At 41.9% G+C, this 18,749-nt stretch overlaps 2 protein-coding genes across 2 annotated transcripts; both read left to right on the top strand.

The window, feature by feature from the left end:
• Nucleotides 1-2,157: 2,157 nt before the first annotated feature.
• On the top strand, nt 2,158-4,295 carry LOC129363904 (tripartite motif-containing protein 16-like). Its single transcript, XM_055036243.1, has one exon. The coding sequence runs from the start codon at nt 2,170-2,172 to the stop codon at nt 3,823-3,825; it is 1,656 nt and encodes a 551-aa protein (XP_054892218.1). The 5' UTR covers nt 2,158-2,169; the 3' UTR covers nt 3,826-4,295.
• Nucleotides 4,296-5,197: 902 nt separating this feature from the next.
• On the top strand, nt 5,198-17,835 carry rad23aa (RAD23 homolog A, nucleotide excision repair protein a). Its single transcript, XM_055036244.1, has 9 exons — nt 5,198-5,455; nt 7,189-7,350; nt 9,121-9,335; nt 10,163-10,206; nt 11,627-11,754; nt 11,965-12,052; nt 12,975-13,105; nt 14,145-14,306; nt 14,976-17,835. Exons 1-9 carry the CDS (start codon nt 5,390-5,392, stop codon nt 15,087-15,089), a joined length of 1,110 nt encoding a protein of 369 aa, XP_054892219.1. The 5' UTR covers nt 5,198-5,389; the 3' UTR covers nt 15,090-17,835.
• The last annotated feature ends 914 nt before the right edge of the window (nt 17,836-18,749 follow it).

Raw genomic sequence — 18,749 nt, 5'->3', positions numbered from 1 at the left:
GCAACAAAAACGATAACCTGGATTGCACATAAAATAACAGAAATGAAATTAGTAGCTGGAAGAAATGGACCGACGTCGAGGGAGGCTGCGAATCTGGCAACGTGTGATGGATCAGAGGACGATTACATGAAAAATTGATGGCTGCGAGGTTTGACTGGTGCTAACAGAAGGCACAGTGTATGCGCTAGGTATTGTGTGAGCGTGTGCATGAATATGTAATTTACTAAATGGCTTTCAACAAGAAAGAGGCCGAGCAGAATCGTGCACACAGGAATCGGTTTCCTTGGATTAAAATCGGATCAGCGTGGCAGCGTTTGCGGGAAGCGTTAAAAAGCCAGTCTGCAACACTCACATGCAGATATACAGTGTGAGGAACCCAGATCTGTTTCCTGTCCATTCCTCTGTTGCATAAGTTTCACTGAGTCCACCCACTCGCCTCTCTGATGGAATATAACCCCCATGGATCCAGACACAATGTTCCCTCCTCTTCCACGGCTCCAAATAAACGGGCAAAGCGCTGACACAGACAAACACATCCACAGACAGGCTGGCTGTCATCACTGAGAGAAATGCATCTTCATTTTCCACGGTCCCTGGACCCCTGTCGCACTGCCTGTGCGGTGGTGTGATTCTGCCCCCTGCTGGCAGAGTTAGAAATCCTGCACTGATGAGGAATGGTCAAGTTTCCACATATTCAAAACAATACCCTCAACTTTTGAGTTAATGTTTGTTTTTAGATCTTATTACTTTTATACTTTTGTAAGGAATTACTCTAATATACAGTTTTTTTTCAGTGTCTTATCTGGAAGTGTTCCCACCATTACTTTAATGTGGAGTACATTATTTTTGAAAAGTGTAACTATTTTATCTATTGTCAGAAAACAGCCAACAACTTCAGCACAATGTATTGGGATTTTACATGACAGACCAGCATGATACATAATATGTTATGCTGACAGCATATTATGAATATTGTGAATATTGTTCAAACACCAGCATGTTGATGAGAAAACAGACTGAAAAATGAAAGTTTCATATTAACATACATTGTTAAAGAAGCCCAATAAGATTCACTTTGGACATTAACTGAGTTCACTTATCATTATAAAACAGATCTTGGATTTCCCGGGAGTTGACATTTGAAGTTTCCTCGAAGGACATTTAAAAACTCAACTATTAAAAAATGCATTTTAATTACATTATCTTATATTATTTCCTAATTTTCAAAAAGAAGAAGAAAAAAAAATTGTCTCTATTGTGCAATTACTTATTTATGTATTTTGGAAAAGTTATCCACTAACATTGTTGCCTATTCTTCATTACTTCTTGTTGTTCTTTTCATAAATAACAGAGGATTATCAGACTCTCTTCTTCTTCCACTCATTCAGTTAATCATTTAGTCTTTCTCTCTAAGCCTCAGATTTCTCATATGTGCATCTTGTATTCCATGTTTGTGTCTGGCATCTTGTACTGCTATCATGATCAAAATAAATAAATAAATAAAGCTTTATTAGAATAGCTGTTTTATTTATTTTTGTTCTCATCTTACCTCCATCATCCTGAGGCCTTCTAGCGCCTCCTTGTGGGGCCACAGTCTCAGTGCTCTCTCCTCTGCACTGCTGACACAGACAGACTTTAATCTCTCAGAGAAACACAATTCATTTTCTATGATCCCAGGAATCCTGTCTCTCTCTCTGTGTAACTCTGCCCCCTACTGATAGCTTTCTTAAACTGCACCAATGAGAAGAACTATTGACATTTATTCATAAAGTTTCCACATATTCAGAATCATTTTCAAAAACATAGCCATAACTCTTGAGTTAATGTTTGTTCTGAGCTCTTATTATTTTATCAGTTGAAAAGAACTGATGTCAGATAACAGCCATAATCTTCAGTGAAATTTTATTATTCTATTAATTAATAACAGAGGATTATCAGACTCTCTTATTCCTCCACTCATTCAGTTAATCATTTCCTAGTCTTTCTCTCTAAGCCTCATATTTCTCTCTCTCCTCTTCCTCCTCAAACACGCCTTCAATCTGCAAGGATTCAAAGTCTGCTGAAGGTGAAAGCTGATTGGCTGCTGCCTCTCAGTTCTGACATGTGACTCACAGGTCAACCCAGTTGAATGAGATGAAACTCACACAGTCACTGTGACCGAGAGCAGAAATGGACCCAGAAACTTTCTCCTGTTCCATCTGTCTGGATCTACTGAAGGATCCGGTGACTATTCCCTGTGGACACAGCTACTGCATGAAGTGTATTAAAACCCAGTGGGATGAAGAGGATCAGAAGGGAATCCACAGCTGCCCTCAGTGCAGGGAGACATTCACACCGAGACCTGTGCTAAAGAAGAGCACCATGCTAGCAGCTCTAGTGGAGAAGATGATGAAGACTGGACTCCAAGCTGCTGCTGCTGACCACTGCTATGCTGGACCTGAAGATGTGGCCTGTGACTTCTGCACTGGAAGAAAACTGAAAGCCATCAAGTCCTGTTTAGTCTGTCTGGTTTCCTACTGTAAGAATCACCTCCAGCCTCACCTTGATGTTCCTCGAATGAAGAAACACAAGCTGGTGGAGCCGACCAAGAACCTGCAGGAGAACATTTGCTCTGATCACGACGAGATGATGAAGATGTTCTGTCGTACTGATCAGAAGTCTATCTGTTATCTCTGTTCAGTGGATGAACATAAAGGTCATGACACAGTGTCAGCTGCAGCAGAAAGGACTGAGAGGCAGAGAGAGCTGGAGGAGAGACGAGGAAACATCCAGCAGAGAATCCAGGACAGAGAGAAAGATGTGAAGCTGCTTCAACAGGAGGTGGAGGCCATCAATCGCTCTGCTGATAAAACAGTGGAGGACAGTGAGGAGATCTTCACCCAGATGATCCGTCTCCTCCAGAAAAGAAGCTCTGAGGTGAAGCAGCAGATCAGATCCCAGCAGGAAACTGAAGTGAGTCGAGTCAAAGATGTTGAGGAGAAGCTGCAGCAGGAGATCACTGAGCTGAAGAGGAAAGACGCTGAGCTGGAGCAGCTCTCACACACACAGGATCACAACCAGTTTCTCCTCAACTACCCCTCACTGCCAGCACCCAGTGAGTCCACACACTCATCCAGCATCAACATCCGTCCTCTGAGACACTTTGAGGACGTGACAGCAGCTGTGTCAGAGCTCAGAGACAAACTGCAGGACGTCCTGAGAGACTCATGGACAAACATCTCACTGATGGTCACTGAGGTGGATGTTCTGCTGTCAGCACAAGAACCAAAGACCAGAGCTGAGTTCTTGAAATATTCACTTGAAATCACAATGGATCCAAACACAGCAAACACACGGCTTAAACTATCAGAGAGGAACAGGAAGGTGACATGGATGAACGACCGTCAGTCTTATTCTAATCATCCAGACAGATTCATTGATCACCTTCAGGTTCTGAGTAGAGAGAGTCTGACTGGACGTTGTTACTGGGAGGTGGACAGGAGCGGGGAACATGTTTCTGTATCAGTCGCATACGAGAATACCAGCAGAGCAGGAACCTGGAAAGAGAGTGGATTTGGATGTAATGACAAATCTTGGGCTTTAGATTGTAGTAGTTCTAGATTTGGACACAACAACATCTGGACCCCCATCTCAGGTCCAGTTTCCTCCAGAATCGGAGTGTATCTGGATCACACAGCAGGTCTTCTGTCCTTCTACAGCGTCTCTGAAACCATGACTCTCCTCCACAGAGTCCAGACCACATTCACTCAGCCGCTACTGGCTGGAGTTAGGGTGTGGCATTATTTTGGGTCTGGATCCTCTGCAGATTTCATTAAACCCAACTAGATTTCATCTCTACTCTCTGACTTCACATCAGGCTTCATGGGTCTGCTGTTCTATTCTTCTCTATTTCTCTGGTTTAAATGTAGTTCTTCTCAGTCTCTTTGCTCCAGGAGCCATTAATGATCTTCTGATGTTTTCTTTCATTCTTTTATTACACAGAGCTGATCTGCAGAGCAAATGTTCTTCATTAAATCAGTTGATATTGATGTGAAACGAACTTTTCTTCATTGTGATCCAAAGAAAAAACTGAAACTAGATTTGACTTTAAACTGATGCTGATTACTGAAAGACAAAAATCAAATCTTTCATAGTCAGCTCAAACTGCCTTGCCTAGTGCAGTCATTATGCATGTCAGTCCAGAATGTGGGATCCGAATATCTCCATAAACATTTCCACATCTAATTTTTCCTTCAGGCCACAATTTCTGCATTTCATAAATGTACCTGTACAATAAATTCATTAATTCATTATTATACAGCCTGGACTTTGGATTTCTTTTTATCTGTAGAGAGAGAGAGTTTCATAACATGTAGATATGACTCTCTGGATGAAGATGTTACTTTCTGCGGCAGTTAGTTCTTTAAAGTCTACTGAATGCACCAAGAAGAGACATACCCTGAAGAGGAATTATGAACTTTAAGGAGCGTTATTCCTATGTATTTACATGTGTCTAAGAAAACAGTTTATCCCATTTCCCAGTCAAAGTTTGTCCGATCAGAATATGTGTCTGTATATGTATGCAAATAAGTACTCCATGGTCGAGATCAGTGTTTGTGCACTGAGGCTTGGAGTTCAGGCCATACTTTTCTCATGTGGTTTTATCAGACCAGCTGATTTTGTTTCTCCTGGTTCGACATGTTCTAAGGAAGAAGTGGCTTCCATCAGGTCACAGGGCCACGAAAACCTGATTGGAGAAAAAAAACATCACCAATGACTGACCTTTTGGATATTTTTGTTCTTCTGTGCACAAAGAAAGACTGGAGCGGTTCTAGTGCCTATAGGATTCCTGGTCACCTCTCTGACCAAGGACCTTCTTTAATTTATCAGTGGACAGTTCTGCTTTCACACAATATGTTTCTATCAAAATGCAGAAAGCGGTCTAAAATTAAGAAATTAAAATTATATAATATATGTAAAAAAAAAATCAGCAAAAACTTTGACAGCAACATTAAAACTTTAAATTAAAATGACATGAAGGACAATAAATAAATAAATAAATAAATAAATAAATAAATAAATAAATAAATAAATAAATAAATAAAGTTAAGTGTTGTTCTACACGTGTTGAGCAACACGTGTTTCATTCCTGTCGCGTTGCCTTCACGGTTCCGATTCGTAATCGCGTCGCTCTGTAACGAGATCTCGCGGCTCCCAGCGCTGCCTCTCTCACCGCTCTACCAACTTGTCACCAAAGATGGCGATTTGCTGAGTGCTCATGGATACACACATTTGTCGGTTAGCTCCCGTCTTACCCGAAACGCCAACTTTGAAAACAAACTAAGTGCTCTGCGAAGCAACTGTTTCTCCATCGGAAGGAAATCTGACAGGACGTCAGCCGTCAGCGACCATGCAGATCACGCTGAAAACACTGCAGCAGCAGACTATTCAGATTGAGATAGACCCCGAACAAACGGTGAGTGGCTACTTGCTAACTAGCGCAACTAACGTTGCTAGCTGTTTCACTAGTGTTTTAGTTTGCGGCGGACCATGCAGTTTTGAGTGGTTCGTTTATTCGCGTAATTTCGGCAAAAGTGGGGCGTATTTAGCGCACATTGGCAGCCCTCCTGAAATTCCGAAACAACGCGACACCTCAAATCTATTACGGGCTAACTTTAGCTGGCTAATGTTGCTGCCGTTAGCATGACAGCATACCAACAAAGTCCCTCCGACGCGGCCATTAATAAGTTATTTGGCATTCTAAGTTTGTCGCCTGGGCATGAGGTGGTTGTTGCTCATTTTATGCCACGACTTGACGCAGTTTTTGACCCTGGAAACCCAATACTTACAACATGAACAAGGGGGACGCTAATGCTAATGCTTATGACTCTGCCAATTATGATTAGCTGTGCAGCTAGCACAGTGGGCAGCTGGCTCAGTTCAACATGCTCTCGACTGTGGGGTGTATCATGTGAGTCAAATGCTAAAGACCAGTCGGCTCTTTTACTGTGGTGTTACTGAGAGTTATTCCTGTATTTGGACTTTATAGAAGAAGACGCAGAGAAACGCAAAAGCTAGGAGTCGAAACTAAAGTTTTTATTGAGGGGGGGTGTCACTGCTCAGTCATTTCAGAAATGTAGTTGGGCTGTTTTGAATGAGGCTTCAGCTAGCTTTTCAGTTCTCTTGTTTGAAGTATTTTGGCACTAAACAGAGTGCCTTGTAATCAAATGCTTTTCTACTTTTTCCACATTATAATCTGGTGAGTGTGATTTTAATTCAATTTTATGTGATAGACCAAGGCAAATTAGTGCATAGCTACATAATTTCTTTTCATAGTTTTCCATTTTTTCATAAGCAAATGAGTGGAACGTTTTTATATTTGTATTTATTCTGATTCGTCTATGTCAGACTTTGTGCTCAGAATCATTTATTTTAATCTCAGCATAAAACCAGCTGTTCTGCGAATCCTCGCAAGTTTATTAGAGAACAAACGCCATCATGCAGAACATGGAGTAAATTAGCACACATAGAACATAAAACAATATGTTAAGCTTTGAACAACTCATAAATTGCGGTTCAGTCCATCATCCAAAAACTAGAAATGGTGTGACACAAACCGCGAATCTGCCAAGCTACGGCTGCAAACCTCAACTAACGCACTAGCTGAGGAAAGCGTTTAACTCTGGAGGAGCAGCAGCAGAGATCCAGAGCTCAGTTTCATTGACCAGGTTACTGGTCAGGTTTTTTACTTATAACTGATGACCTAAGTATTTGGTTCTTGTGTGCTGAAGCAAAGACATGTGTGAAAGTTGCAGAACGCAATACTGGCACATGGTAGTGACAGGATCATGCTGTGGGAAGGGCAAAGGATGGGATGACGGATGGAGCCAGGATTTGAGATGAGGGCGGAGGTTGACTTTCCTGCACGACAGCATATTTGTGTTAGAATGGCCCAGTCAAAGTACAGACCTAAATTGCAATTGAAAAGGTATTGTATTGAACTTGTGTCTTACAAATGCGCAAAATATTTTTTTTTATCCTGCAGTTGAGCAAAGCTTATATCTTCTACTTGCATATAGCCAGAATAAAACTCCATGAAAGTGTTTGAATCGTGACAGAATGAACTAAAGGTCAGACTTTCTGAGTCCACAGAAGGTTTTGAATCCGTGTCACCTGCCGTCATGCTTCTCGTCTGCTCTCGTTCATCAGGTGAAGGCCTTGAAGGAGAAGATCGAGGCTGAACGGGGAAAGGACAACTTCCCCGTTTCTGGGCAGAAGTTGATTTATGCAGGGAAAATCTTGCAAGATGACACGCCTATTAAAGACTACAAGATCGACGAGAAGAATTTTGTTGTCGTGATGGTGTCCAAGGTGAGATTAGGGATTAATTCAAGGCTGATTGTTCATTTCACATAGATTTTTTTTCACATGGATTTTCTGGACTAAACGTCTGTTTTAGTCCAGCATTCCTGTATAATCTGAAATTATGAAATATAATTCTATTTATTCTCTGGATTTTGATGATAACGGGTAAATGAGAATTGGCTTTTGGAAATTTTGTGAATTTTTCAAGTTTATTTCTTTTTTATGCAATAGTTTTTCACAGTGGGATTTATGTTCAGATTGACTTTCTTACTTCTGTCTGACGTTGCATTGCACCTTGATTTGAATATTTTAATCAATATTCAGTTTTTTTCAAATACTGACTGAAAGTGTGCTTATTGAAAAATCCGATTGTGAAATGAATCTGTGGTTCTTAAACTGGGTCTGGAAGACTTCAAACTTTGGGGGGGGGAATCTATTTACTGATGCAGTCATCAGTATTCAACATTTTTAAGGAATCAGCATTTTGTCTTTTAAAATCCTCAATTCCTTCAGTTATTAGACAAGTCTGTTTTTTTTTTTTTACTTTGTATGTTTTTCTTTCCTGAGTCTGTTTGCAACAAAACGTTTGACGGTTCTTTGATCACTTTCCAATACATTTAGCATCCACTGCTGCATCCGTCTGACAGACTTTTGTGTGTTTTTGTTTTTGTAACTTTTGACTTTAGATTTTTCAGACTCGGTTTAATCTCTATTTTTTTTGGCCCATTTTGGCAAAAAGAAGAAAAAAAGAAGAACCTTTCTATTAATTATACACACATTGATATATAATGTTGCCTTATTACACAGATGAATATTACCTTCTATGCTTAAGGTGACCCGTTATACTTCCTTTAACTGGTTGGAATAGACAATAGACATATGCAAAACAAGTTAATGACATTTCTTTGCAAAAAAAAAAAAAGATCATTTTCTCTTAGTTCTTCCTATTTTAAGCTCCTTTCAGAATCAGCTGTTTTAGCTGTTTTAGAGTGTCTTGTCACTTTAAAGCCAAATAAGCTGCTGCTGGCCCCAACCCAGTATTTACACTCACATAAAAATGCGAGTGTAAATACAAATTATACAAGTGGACATCTTTCAAAAGCAGAAGTGGAGCCTCCTGCACAACCAACCAACAATGGTGCAGCGATTAGTTTCTGGATGCCAAGTCAGCAAATATCGCTTGTCTTTTTCAGCAGCCATTGTAGAGCGGTAAAACCAGCTGTAGCTCCACTTGGGTTGCTGGGTGACTCAAAAATCAGGAGTTTGTTTTTAAATAGCTCATTTTCCAGGCACCATGTGGCACCGACTTATTACCCAAAAACAGATGCATGTTTGTTTTTAAAGCACTTGGGCTGTTTTTAGAAGCAACAGAAACACCAAGTGGAAATAAAATGAAAATGAGCAAAATGTCAATTTTTTTCATAATGGGTTAATAGGTCACCTTAAATCAATGACGTTTTTCCCTGTTGGAGTTAGAAAATATGCCTGAAGATGATGACATGGGCAAATCCTCACCTGGCTGATAATTGCGCTCACAGTGTAAGGCTGTAGAAATCTGTTTGTTTATTTAAGGAACCTGCAGGTGAAACTAAATTCAGACATATTAAAGGTAGAATGTGCAAACAAGCATGGAAAATTGTGGAAAAAGTTTTGATCCTGTGCTGGAAATTCTGTAACAACCTTGTTCCCAGAACTCTTATTGCTCTCGTGAGTTGAAATGTTTTCTTTTTGTTTTCTAACACTTTTCTCTTTTGACTGTTTTTGAATTAATAAAAGGCTAAACCTGCAGCTCCAGCCTCACCGCCAGTCTCAGAAGCCCCCAAGCCGCCTGTACAAGACTCTGGCTCCACCTCCACCCCCGCCCCGGCTACAAACCCAGCTCAGGCCCCGGTCCCCGCCCCGGCCCCGGCCCCCACAGCTGTCCAAATTTCTTCAGAGGAGGCCAAACCGGAGCCCAACCCGGCAGCCACAGAACCCCAGCAGCCAGCCAGGTAGAGCTGATGTGGAAGAGAAACGGCAACCATTTCGAATTTCATTTCTTTGTTTTAAGAACTAATTCCATTTCCATGTTGTTCTCGCAACATGGAATATTGATTCCTACCATATTACTGTTCCACTCATGTTTGATATTAAAAGGCTACAGGATTTCAGGTCCCTGCACAGCTCAGCTGATGATTTGGTCTGAAAAGTCTCTAAATCCTGGAGCAAACCAGTTTAAGTCAACAGTTTTCTGCTGAAGTGAAACTTTTATTTGTTCTCCATGTGCTAAAGGATCAATGTTGCATATGTGAAGGGAAAGAATGTAAAAGGGAATGGATCTACAGGAACAGTTTTATTTTAATCAAATCAAAGTTGACTTCAGACAATCACTGCAGCCTGCTTTAGTTAAATGTTGTCTTTATTCTGGCTTTTTCTCTTGTCAAACATTGTGGTGATTTATTTTTTTAATCTGCTGAACTGAAATAGATTTTCTTATGTTTGTTTTACAAGTTTAGGACTTTTTTTATTTAAAAAAAAGCCCATTCTTATCTGTTTCTGTTTCAAACATTTGAATTTGCTGAATTACTTGAATCAAAATGTTGAATTCTCCTCTTGCTAAATTTGGTTTTAATAATATTTATTTCTAAGCTGCTTTTCACAGACATAGCATCATTTAAATATGCCAACTTTTGAGTTACACAAATAATTTTATTCGTTCTTTTTTTAAAAAGAAAATCGGACTTCATCTCTCTGGTAACGGATGACAAAGTCAGAATCTTCTTTCAGGCATGAAGCTCAACTCTCAGTCTAAAATCTCATGTTTGTTGGTGTCTTGCAGCTCCAGTGGTGTCAGTCAGGGCCTGGACGCCTCCTCAACGCTCGGTAGGTACCACACCGCTTCAACGCACAGTAGCCGCTGCCGCTTGCTCACCCCAACGGTTTTCGGACCTTGTCATTGAAGGTGTTGTCGCGCTGCTGCCTTTTTCTCTCCACATTGTCAGCCAGCAGCTGTCACTGCTGTCATTTGGGGGACTTTACAGGCTGCGCTGCTTTGCGTGCCGCATCTATGTTTAGAGGCTGACAACAGCGAGCCCTTCCGTATCGCGGCGTCACAGAGAGCAATGAGGGGGATTCCTGTTTCATCCTCAGACAGAAAGGGGAAGCGGCGTCCGTCATGCCGCCGGCCCACATTATGCTGGGGAGGACTGTTACTTTTTAGAAGTGGCGTTCTCATAGATTGGCTGATATAAACCTTATATGTGACATGAATAAAATTCTTCTTTGCATTTCCTATTTTTTGTGTAGTGGTCTATTTAAAGGCCGGGTAAACTTAGCCTCAGACTAACAGTTGTCCTCCAAGCATCTTTGCTGTGAATGCAGCTTCTAGATGCAACAATTTTAGCTTTAGATTGACATCACCCCTGATTGTGTCGCTGCTTTTGCAACATCTGAAAGCAAGTAGGAGTCTTTAGAAAAAAATCTATTTGCTGTAGAACTGAGTCAAAACCAAAGCCTCTGACTTTCCTGTTGTGCCTGATGAGAAACAATTTCTGTCATCAAGAGATCTGTAGTTTGTTGAGAAAAAGCAAACATCAAAATTATTCCTTTATTCATTTCTCAGAAAAGCTTTTGGTTTAATTTGGTTATGTTATTGTTAAGCATTTCAGTCCTTAGATAAGTTGGAGTTAAAATGTTGTCAATTTCCAGTTCTTATATATGTTATCCTTTATATTTTTTCAAAAGGAAATGCCTGCAGCTGTATGATTTCTTGCTAAAGTATTAACTGTGTCATGAAACAAACCTCTTTATGTCAATAAGTGACTTCATTAGAGCTGATAAATGTCTCATACGGGGTACCACAGGGTTCCACCTTGGGCCCCTTTAGATTTAATGTCTACGCTCTCCATTTAGCTCAATTATAACAAGCAATTTTAGTTACCATAGCTATGCTGAGGATACACAGCTCTATATTAGTGTCATCAGGTGACTGAACTCAAATGTTCAAATTGAATAGATGAACAAATCATCCAATTCATATCTAGAAATATGAAATCAATAAATCCCACTTGTGAATTTTCTGGTTTTCCTGTGCATTTTTAAATAAAAAAAAATGAATTAAACTTTGAAAACTAAGATGTAAGAAGCTAAGTTTTGGTGCAGTTCATAGATTTTTAAAGCAGTTGTTTTTCTAATATCAGTCAACAGTTGAAGTATTTCAACAGTTTTTGCTGACTCATGCCTGGCGCTCCAGTTGAAGCCAATAAAACAGAGCATTTCTTTCCTGCTGCCGTTGTGTCTGCAGTGACTGGAGCCGAGTACGAGGCCATGCTGACAGAGATCATGTCTATGGGCTACGAGAGGGAGCGAGTGGTAGCTGCACTGCGGGCCAGCTTCAACAACCCTCACAGAGCGGTGGAGTACCTCCTCACTGTACGTCTCACACACTGAACTACTAACCGTTCTAGGAAGAACTCCAGATTGGTTTCTGACCGTGTAATCAGTTCAGAGGTCAGAATCGATCTGGACCGTGGACTCTGACCTCTTTGTTCTGATTTAACGTCGGGTGTTTGAGTCTTTCCAACCACAATCCAGGAAGTGTGCAGCTGTGTGTGTGATTGATGTGCACTGTTTGGTTCCCAGGGTATTCCCAGCAGCCCGGTTCAGGAGAGCAACCCACCGGCCCAGGCCCCCACATCTGGCCCCACGGAGCCTCCGTCTCTAGCAGAAGGTACGATGCAGCTCTTTGTCTTCCGACTGAGAAATGAAACTCATTTCTGTTGGTTTATCTGTATGATGGGATTAAAAAAAACACATTTCTGCTTGAAATGTGAGATTAGGTATGAGCTTTTCATGCTCAATGCTCTGATCAGTTTTCCTAGAAACCCTTAGGAAGATCATCAGTTGGCTTTAAAAGATGGAGGATGCTGCTGTGCATAATGCAGAAAGAACCAGAGAGTTCTGATGAGGAACGCTTTGGGTTTATAGGAAACCCTGTTAGAAAATGTGTGTGTGTGTTTCTGTTCATGTCGTAGTGATTCATAACACACTAATAATAATTTAGACTTTAATGGCTCTTGAAGAGGCAGTTTATGCACCAGCTAAAGATCCTGAAATATCTTATAGTAACAATAATACATTTTATTGTTTATTTGTAACACTGATGACAACAGTGATGGAGTAATACAGTGAAGTGTTGGTCTCTGCTGGTGCTGCTCCGTTTGCTGAGGTGAAGTCAGAACTCGGATCTGGGAATGACATTAAAAATAAACTCCATGGAGATTTCTGTCTTGTTTTGTCCAGTAGCCATGGTAACTACTGTAAACAAGATATATTTCTTTATTTTGTTCCTTTAAACTCTGCAGTGAAGCTAAATTAGCTGTGTGTCCTTGTATTGGTTACATTTTAAGTTCCAGTCTAGTTTCACTGCTGATGCAGATACTGCAGTGTGGAGTATTGACCAGAACTATACACAGAAATGTTTTGGGTTTTTTTCAAACAGTGTTGGCATGGCAACCCTGGCTGTGTGATCTACTCATCCTTGGTGTCCAGGGCTGTTGGATCGTTCATATTTTTTGTTTTGACGTTTCTCAGCGGTTGCTTGGTTGTGTTTTTTGTGTGTCTTTTGTGTGTGTGTGTGTGGGGCCCAGCAGGTGAGAACCCACTAGCATTCCTGAGAACCCAGCCGCAGTTCCTGCACATGAGGCAGGCCATCCAGCAGAACCCGGCCCTGCTCCCAGCACTCCTGCAGCAACTGGGCCGAGAGAACCCACAACTTCTACAGGTAACACACACACACACACACACGCACACACGCACCTGTGTGTGTTATTGTGTGTGTGAAGAAGGGCTGTTGTCAATGAATATTTCAGTAATTGAGTAATCCATTGATTATTCTTAAGATCAATAAGAATAATCTATAGATTATTCTTATTAATCTTAATTGGATGAAAAAAAAATCAAAAGTAAAATATTGGTAAATCTGGCATAACACCAGTGCTAGTAAGGATATCAATATCAGTCCAATTTTTCATTTTTGAGCGTCCCTAACAGATTTCTGCAGTTTAGAAAACTAACCCATAACAATAACAGCTCACTCTCTAAGTTAACCTGCAGTAATACAAAGATCTGAAATGATATTCAATTCAATAATAAAGAGGCAGGCTCACAAATACACTGATAAAAAATGTCTATGCTCCAGGTTTTAGTTTCTTCTTCTTTAGTGACATGTCAAGCTTTGGGTTTGAGAATACGGAAAATGTCGCCTGGAGTGAAAGCAGACCAGGGGGGACGACCGGTAGACCAGGGGGGACGACCGGTAGACCAGGGGACAGACGACCGGTAGACCGGGGGGACGACCGGTAGACCAGGGGCCAAGAGCGAGAACAGGGGCAGCAATACAGGATATTTATGGCACCTTCGTTCGTCACACTCAGAAACTCGTTTTACCAGCCAGTACCACCATCATGATTTCTGCCTCCCGTTTGTTGAGACTGTGATCATGATCATATGAAGTCTATTGTGCGATACGTCCAATAGATTTCTTACACTGTAACCATCAGCTACTCAGCCTCCGGCCGTGTTCAGTCTGTATATTTACTCCTGCTTCGCTCTGAATTAACAAAGTTTTAGGGCAGGTAAATATTCCTCAAGGAATTTTAATAATGGAGGCACTGAATCGTTCAAGGAATCATTTCAAGTGGGAGGAAAATGATGCATGCTGCTTTTATATTGATACCCTAAAATAAAAATCCTTTTCAATGTCTCCTGAGCAAAAGGACTCAAATGACATCGGCAGGAACTCCGCCTCTTTCTGTCTGCAGCAAATCAGCCAACATCAGGAGCTGTTCATCCAGATGCTGAACGAGCCGGTGGGAGAAGGAGGCGACGCCCCGGAGGTCGGCGAGATGGGAGCGGCGGGCGAAGAGGGCGCGCCCGTCAACTACATCCAGGTCACACCACAGGAGAAGGAAGCCATCGAAAGGGTGAGTCCAGGAGCTGAAGGCCACTGGCCGATGACTGCATCACAAATGTTTCTGGATGATAAATTGTCCCAGAAGGAATTGCGATAAACGATAATATTGTTGTTTTGAAACCATTTTAAAGTGATCTATTGTAGAACGCGTTCTTAAAATTCTGGTGAACATTCAGCGCTGGAACTGGAAGACATTTAAAAAATCCAAAATGAACAAAATAACAGGAACAACAAATTGAATGAACTATGAAGTTGAGATTGTCCTCTGATAGAAGTGCCATTTGAGGCCAAAGCGCCAGACTGAAGACTTTTGTGATCCAGTTTTTAGTCGAAAGTGAGAAAAGAGAAAAACAAATTTATTATGTGATTAATTGATTTATTGCTTATTGCAAAAGACCTGCCAATAACCAATCGTTAAAAAGCCTGACCATTAAGTTCCAGTTTTTTTTTTCTGTCTGAGGAGTCACAGTTGGTAACAGAGCTTTCCAGAGGTGGATAAAAAAATCTGTTGAAAACACCAAATCCCATATTGCAGTGCTGCTTCCTGGTGCTAACCCTGCCTCGTCTCCTCTTCTGTCTCCTGCTGTGTCTCCTCCTCTGTCTCCTGCTCTGTCTCCTCCTCTGTCTCCTCTTCTGTCTCCTGCTCTGTCTCCTCTTCTGTCTCCTCCTCTGTCTCCAGTTAAAAGCTCTGGGTTTCCCCGAGGCGCTGGTCATCCAGGCCTACTTCGCCTGCGAGAAGAACGAGAACCTGGCGGCCAACTTTCTCCTCAACCAGGGACTGGAAGACGACTGAACAGGAGCAGACCTCTGCCCCCTCACACCCCCCGCCCCCACCACCATCACCACCACCACCACCCCTCTCCTGCCCCACCCATCCCTCCGCTCCCCCCTTCCTCAGCTCAACATAAAGACTGCACCCCCTGATCTTACTGTACGACCTCAGCTCAAGCAGACAGGAGGGAGGGCGGGGCCGGTTGGGGGGTGGAGGGTTGAGGGCAAGAAGGTCAGATTATGGGAGTAGAAGTGGGGGGCGGGAAGGGGGGAGAAAAGTGTGGAAGAATGATGAAATCCACGTGAATTCCAATGGAATGAGTGGGGTCAGCTTAGGGGAGATCTGTACTTTGATTTTAGGTGCGCTTTGTGAACATTAGGGAGGGGGAGGGGCGGTGGTGTGTGTGTGTGTGTGTGTGTGTGTGTGTGGTTGCGTGCTCATGTCTGCGTGTGTGAGAGTACATGTCTGTATGCCTGTGCAAGATGGATGAGACACAGTCAGGCTGAAGAAGAAGAAGAAACCCAACAACAATGTAATCAATCTGGCATCCTCTAAGGTCGTTAATGCTGTAGCTCGGTCAGTCGGTCAGTTTGTACGGCCGCGCTGTGACCTCATCATCAGCGTGTGTAAAAAAAAAAAAAGGAAAAGAAAGGAGAAAAAAAAAACAAACTGCTTTGTGTGTATCTCTGTAAGCCTCACGTCCGACAATGAAATTAGAAGAAGTGACGGACTGGACTGTGCTGCCCTTTATTTTACTTTTCTTTTTTCAATTGTTTTTTTTTATTGTTTTTTCTTTTTTTTTAACATCGCTCTCTGTCTCAACATGTTTCTGGGGTCATGAAGTCAAAATAGGAACAAAACATCACAGAACAGGATCTTTAATAATCAGTTAAACTCCTGAACATCAGAGCGGGATGTGAAGAGTCCACACACACACACACACACACACACACACACACACACACACACACACACACACACACACACACACACAGACACACACACAGACACACACACACACAGACACACACACACCACACACACACACACACACACACACACACACACAGTGCCTGCCTCTTCATCACATCTAAAACCCTGGTATCTGTTCCTGGTTCTTTATGACACTACATATTAAATACTGACTGCACATGCTACTCTCCTCCGACAGCTGTGGTTTCATTCTGAGCTCATCATTCTGATCAAACATTATTACTGATGGCAACTTGATCCTAAAACAGACGTTTGCTCGGAAACGGAACAACTCGTTGTGTCTCAGCTGGGCATGGGCCGACAAAACTCCACACATCATCCAGATCACTGTTACAGAAAACGGCTTGTTTTCTGTAACGGTGAAAACAGATTTTGGTCAAATGAAGCTTGGTGTGAAGGAACTATAAAAAAAGAACTAATTGCAAGCATTAAAAAAAACGAACAGAAAGGTAAGCAAAATCAGTGAAGTCCTGTTGAGTATGTGACAAGGCCCTGATTCAAATAAAACACAATGATTAGTCAAATTGAGCTAATCATTGTTAGTGATTAGTCAATGCACCGAACCGATGCACCGATCGGGCCGATTTCAACCTGATCCTAATTTTTATTTTTTCCCTTGCAGATGGTCCCATGTAAAACGGGAACCAATGTGCTCCGGGATATTTGAATGCATCAGCAAATGAAGGAACCGCAAGATTTAAATATTCTTATTCATGGCTCTAATGTTGATCTAACTTTTCGTTCTATATCTTAAGAACTTGTTGCTTGTTTCTAGACTGCATTTAATCAGCAGTGTAGAAAACTGGCAGGTTTCAACAACCTGCCGATCCAGGGAAAACCACCTCAGGTCTTTTATTCAGGATTTAGCGCCAAACATGCTAAGGTTAGCTGGATAATTAGGCTATCTCTGGTTAATTAGCCTGCATCCAGCTGACCTTAGTCTGCAACTGTAGTAGTAGTAAAAATACAAAAATCTTTACCTGACTGATGGATGACCCTTTGACCCCAGGCCATGTCCATGTTTTCATCCAGCTCTTTGCAGTGAGCTTGAAATGATAGAATAATGAACCTTTTGTTGTTTTGTTTTCATCCTTGACTCTGCTGGCGGCCTGTGCCCAGTTTGACCACATGAAGTGTTCCCTAAAGAGAACCATGAACCAGTGCAGGACGTTCCTGCTCTAAACGTTCCTTTCTCCTCCAGTATCCAGGCTTTGGACTGAAGGTGTCGCGTTCTTCCCCTCAGCTGTACTCTTTAAATGTTTTTTCGTTTTTTTTTTTTTGACTTGGATCACTGAAAGAACCGGTCGTGTCGGGTTTAAAGCGGGATAAGTGCAGGAACGCTCCCTGTCATGAAGGCTCGGAGAACCTCGCTGCGACCCGGGTTCTGTTCTTCCACTGAGCGTTAAGGACTCCCCGTAAGAAACCTTTGATATTTTAGCTTTTACTTTTGAAGACTTCTCACCCGTGGAATTTCCATTCAAGGTCCGATCCTAACCCGACCATCAGTGAACTACTTAGGACTTGGAACCCGCTTTTCTTTTTTCAGAACATGAAATATTCACGCTAACGTTCTTATTGTAGATATCTAAGCATGAAGGACAAGGCCCTGCTTTGTTTTATGGGGTTCATGATAAACGCTGTTACAGGTAACACAAGTGCATTCTGTGTCTCTGTGTGTGTGTGTGTGAAGGCAGCCTGTACTGATTGTTGTCCTACAGCATCAACATGATCTTAGACTATGCTGTGCTACATTAAATATCAGCAGTCTTTCAGCTCCCTGACTCTGTGCCTTCACATCTCGTCATCCACGTCTCACTGATCAAACAGCTGCAGCTCAGTTAGGATTTCATCCAGCCTGGGTTTGCTCCACCGATTCAGTCGTGGAAGGGAAGCTATTGAAATTTGCAGCTTAATAAAAAGATTTTCATTGCATACGTTCTGATGATTGTTTCACAACTCGGAGCCCGAAATTGGAATTGATAATGAAACCTTCAAAGGTTTTTACTCCAGAAAGGGTTCTGTGTAGGTTAGACACGGATGGACACCTTTTCATTTGGTACCGCAAGACTTTTTACAGATAAACATCATCGACCTACTTTTACCCGAGCCGAAAGCGTTCAGGCCAGTTAAGGAAGTTATCCAGCATAAGGAGTTAAAAACCTCTTATAACGCCATCATGCAAACCTTTACGTATGTATCTACAGCAATGTAAAAGATGACTTTGTTTTTTTAGCAGATAAAATAAAAAAAGGCACAAAAAGTTTTTAAAATACTTTGTTTCGGTCCCCAACTGCTTTCATCTCAATGGTTTTGGTCGTCGTGGCAAACGTGCGCGTCGACTCTGGGGATCTTTTTGGGCGAATTACTGCATCAGTGCGGTGTGGCGCAGACATGATACGACTGGTTCTGAAGATATTTCTAAGGCTTTGGGACGCCATCGAACCACGGTGAGAGCCATCGTTTTCTCTAGCTGGAGGACGGACGCAGCCCCCGGTGAACATTCCCATGAAGACGGCGCTCCGGTGTTATTCCAGAGCGACCAGGAAACCACCCAGAACATCTGAATCTCTGCAGGTCTGGTTAAGATCAGAGATCATATTTTAACTGTAGGAAAGAGATAGTGGGCAGAAATCAACCACTGCTGACCCAAAACAATGAAGGTCAAAGAACTGAGAACAAACAACCATG

This window comes from Poeciliopsis prolifica, unplaced genomic scaffold (genome assembly GCF_027474105.1).
Source record: "Poeciliopsis prolifica strain line A6 unplaced genomic scaffold, Auburn_PproV2 SCAFFOLD010, whole genome shotgun sequence".
Taxonomy (NCBI): Eukaryota; Metazoa; Chordata; class Actinopteri; order Cyprinodontiformes; family Poeciliidae; genus Poeciliopsis; species Poeciliopsis prolifica.
This window is presented reverse-complemented; position numbering and strand designations above follow the sequence as displayed.

Bases quoted from the DNA above. Each gene is read 5' to 3' on its own strand.
- LOC129363904 (XM_055036243.1), top strand. From the start codon at position 2,170: ATGGACCCAGAAACTTTCTCCTGTTCCATCTGTCTGGATCTACTGAAG.
- rad23aa (XM_055036244.1), top strand. From the start codon at position 5,390: ATGCAGATCACGCTGAAAACACTGCAGCAGCAGACTATTCAGATTGAG. The intron at 5,456-7,188 runs GTGAGTGGCTAC...CTCGTTCATCAG, and splicing joins AGATAGACCCCGAACAAACG to GTGAAGGCCTTGAAGGAGAA. The intron at 12,053-12,974 runs GTACGATGCAGC...GGGGCCCAGCAG, and splicing joins GCCTCCGTCTCTAGCAGAAG to GTGAGAACCCACTAGCATTC.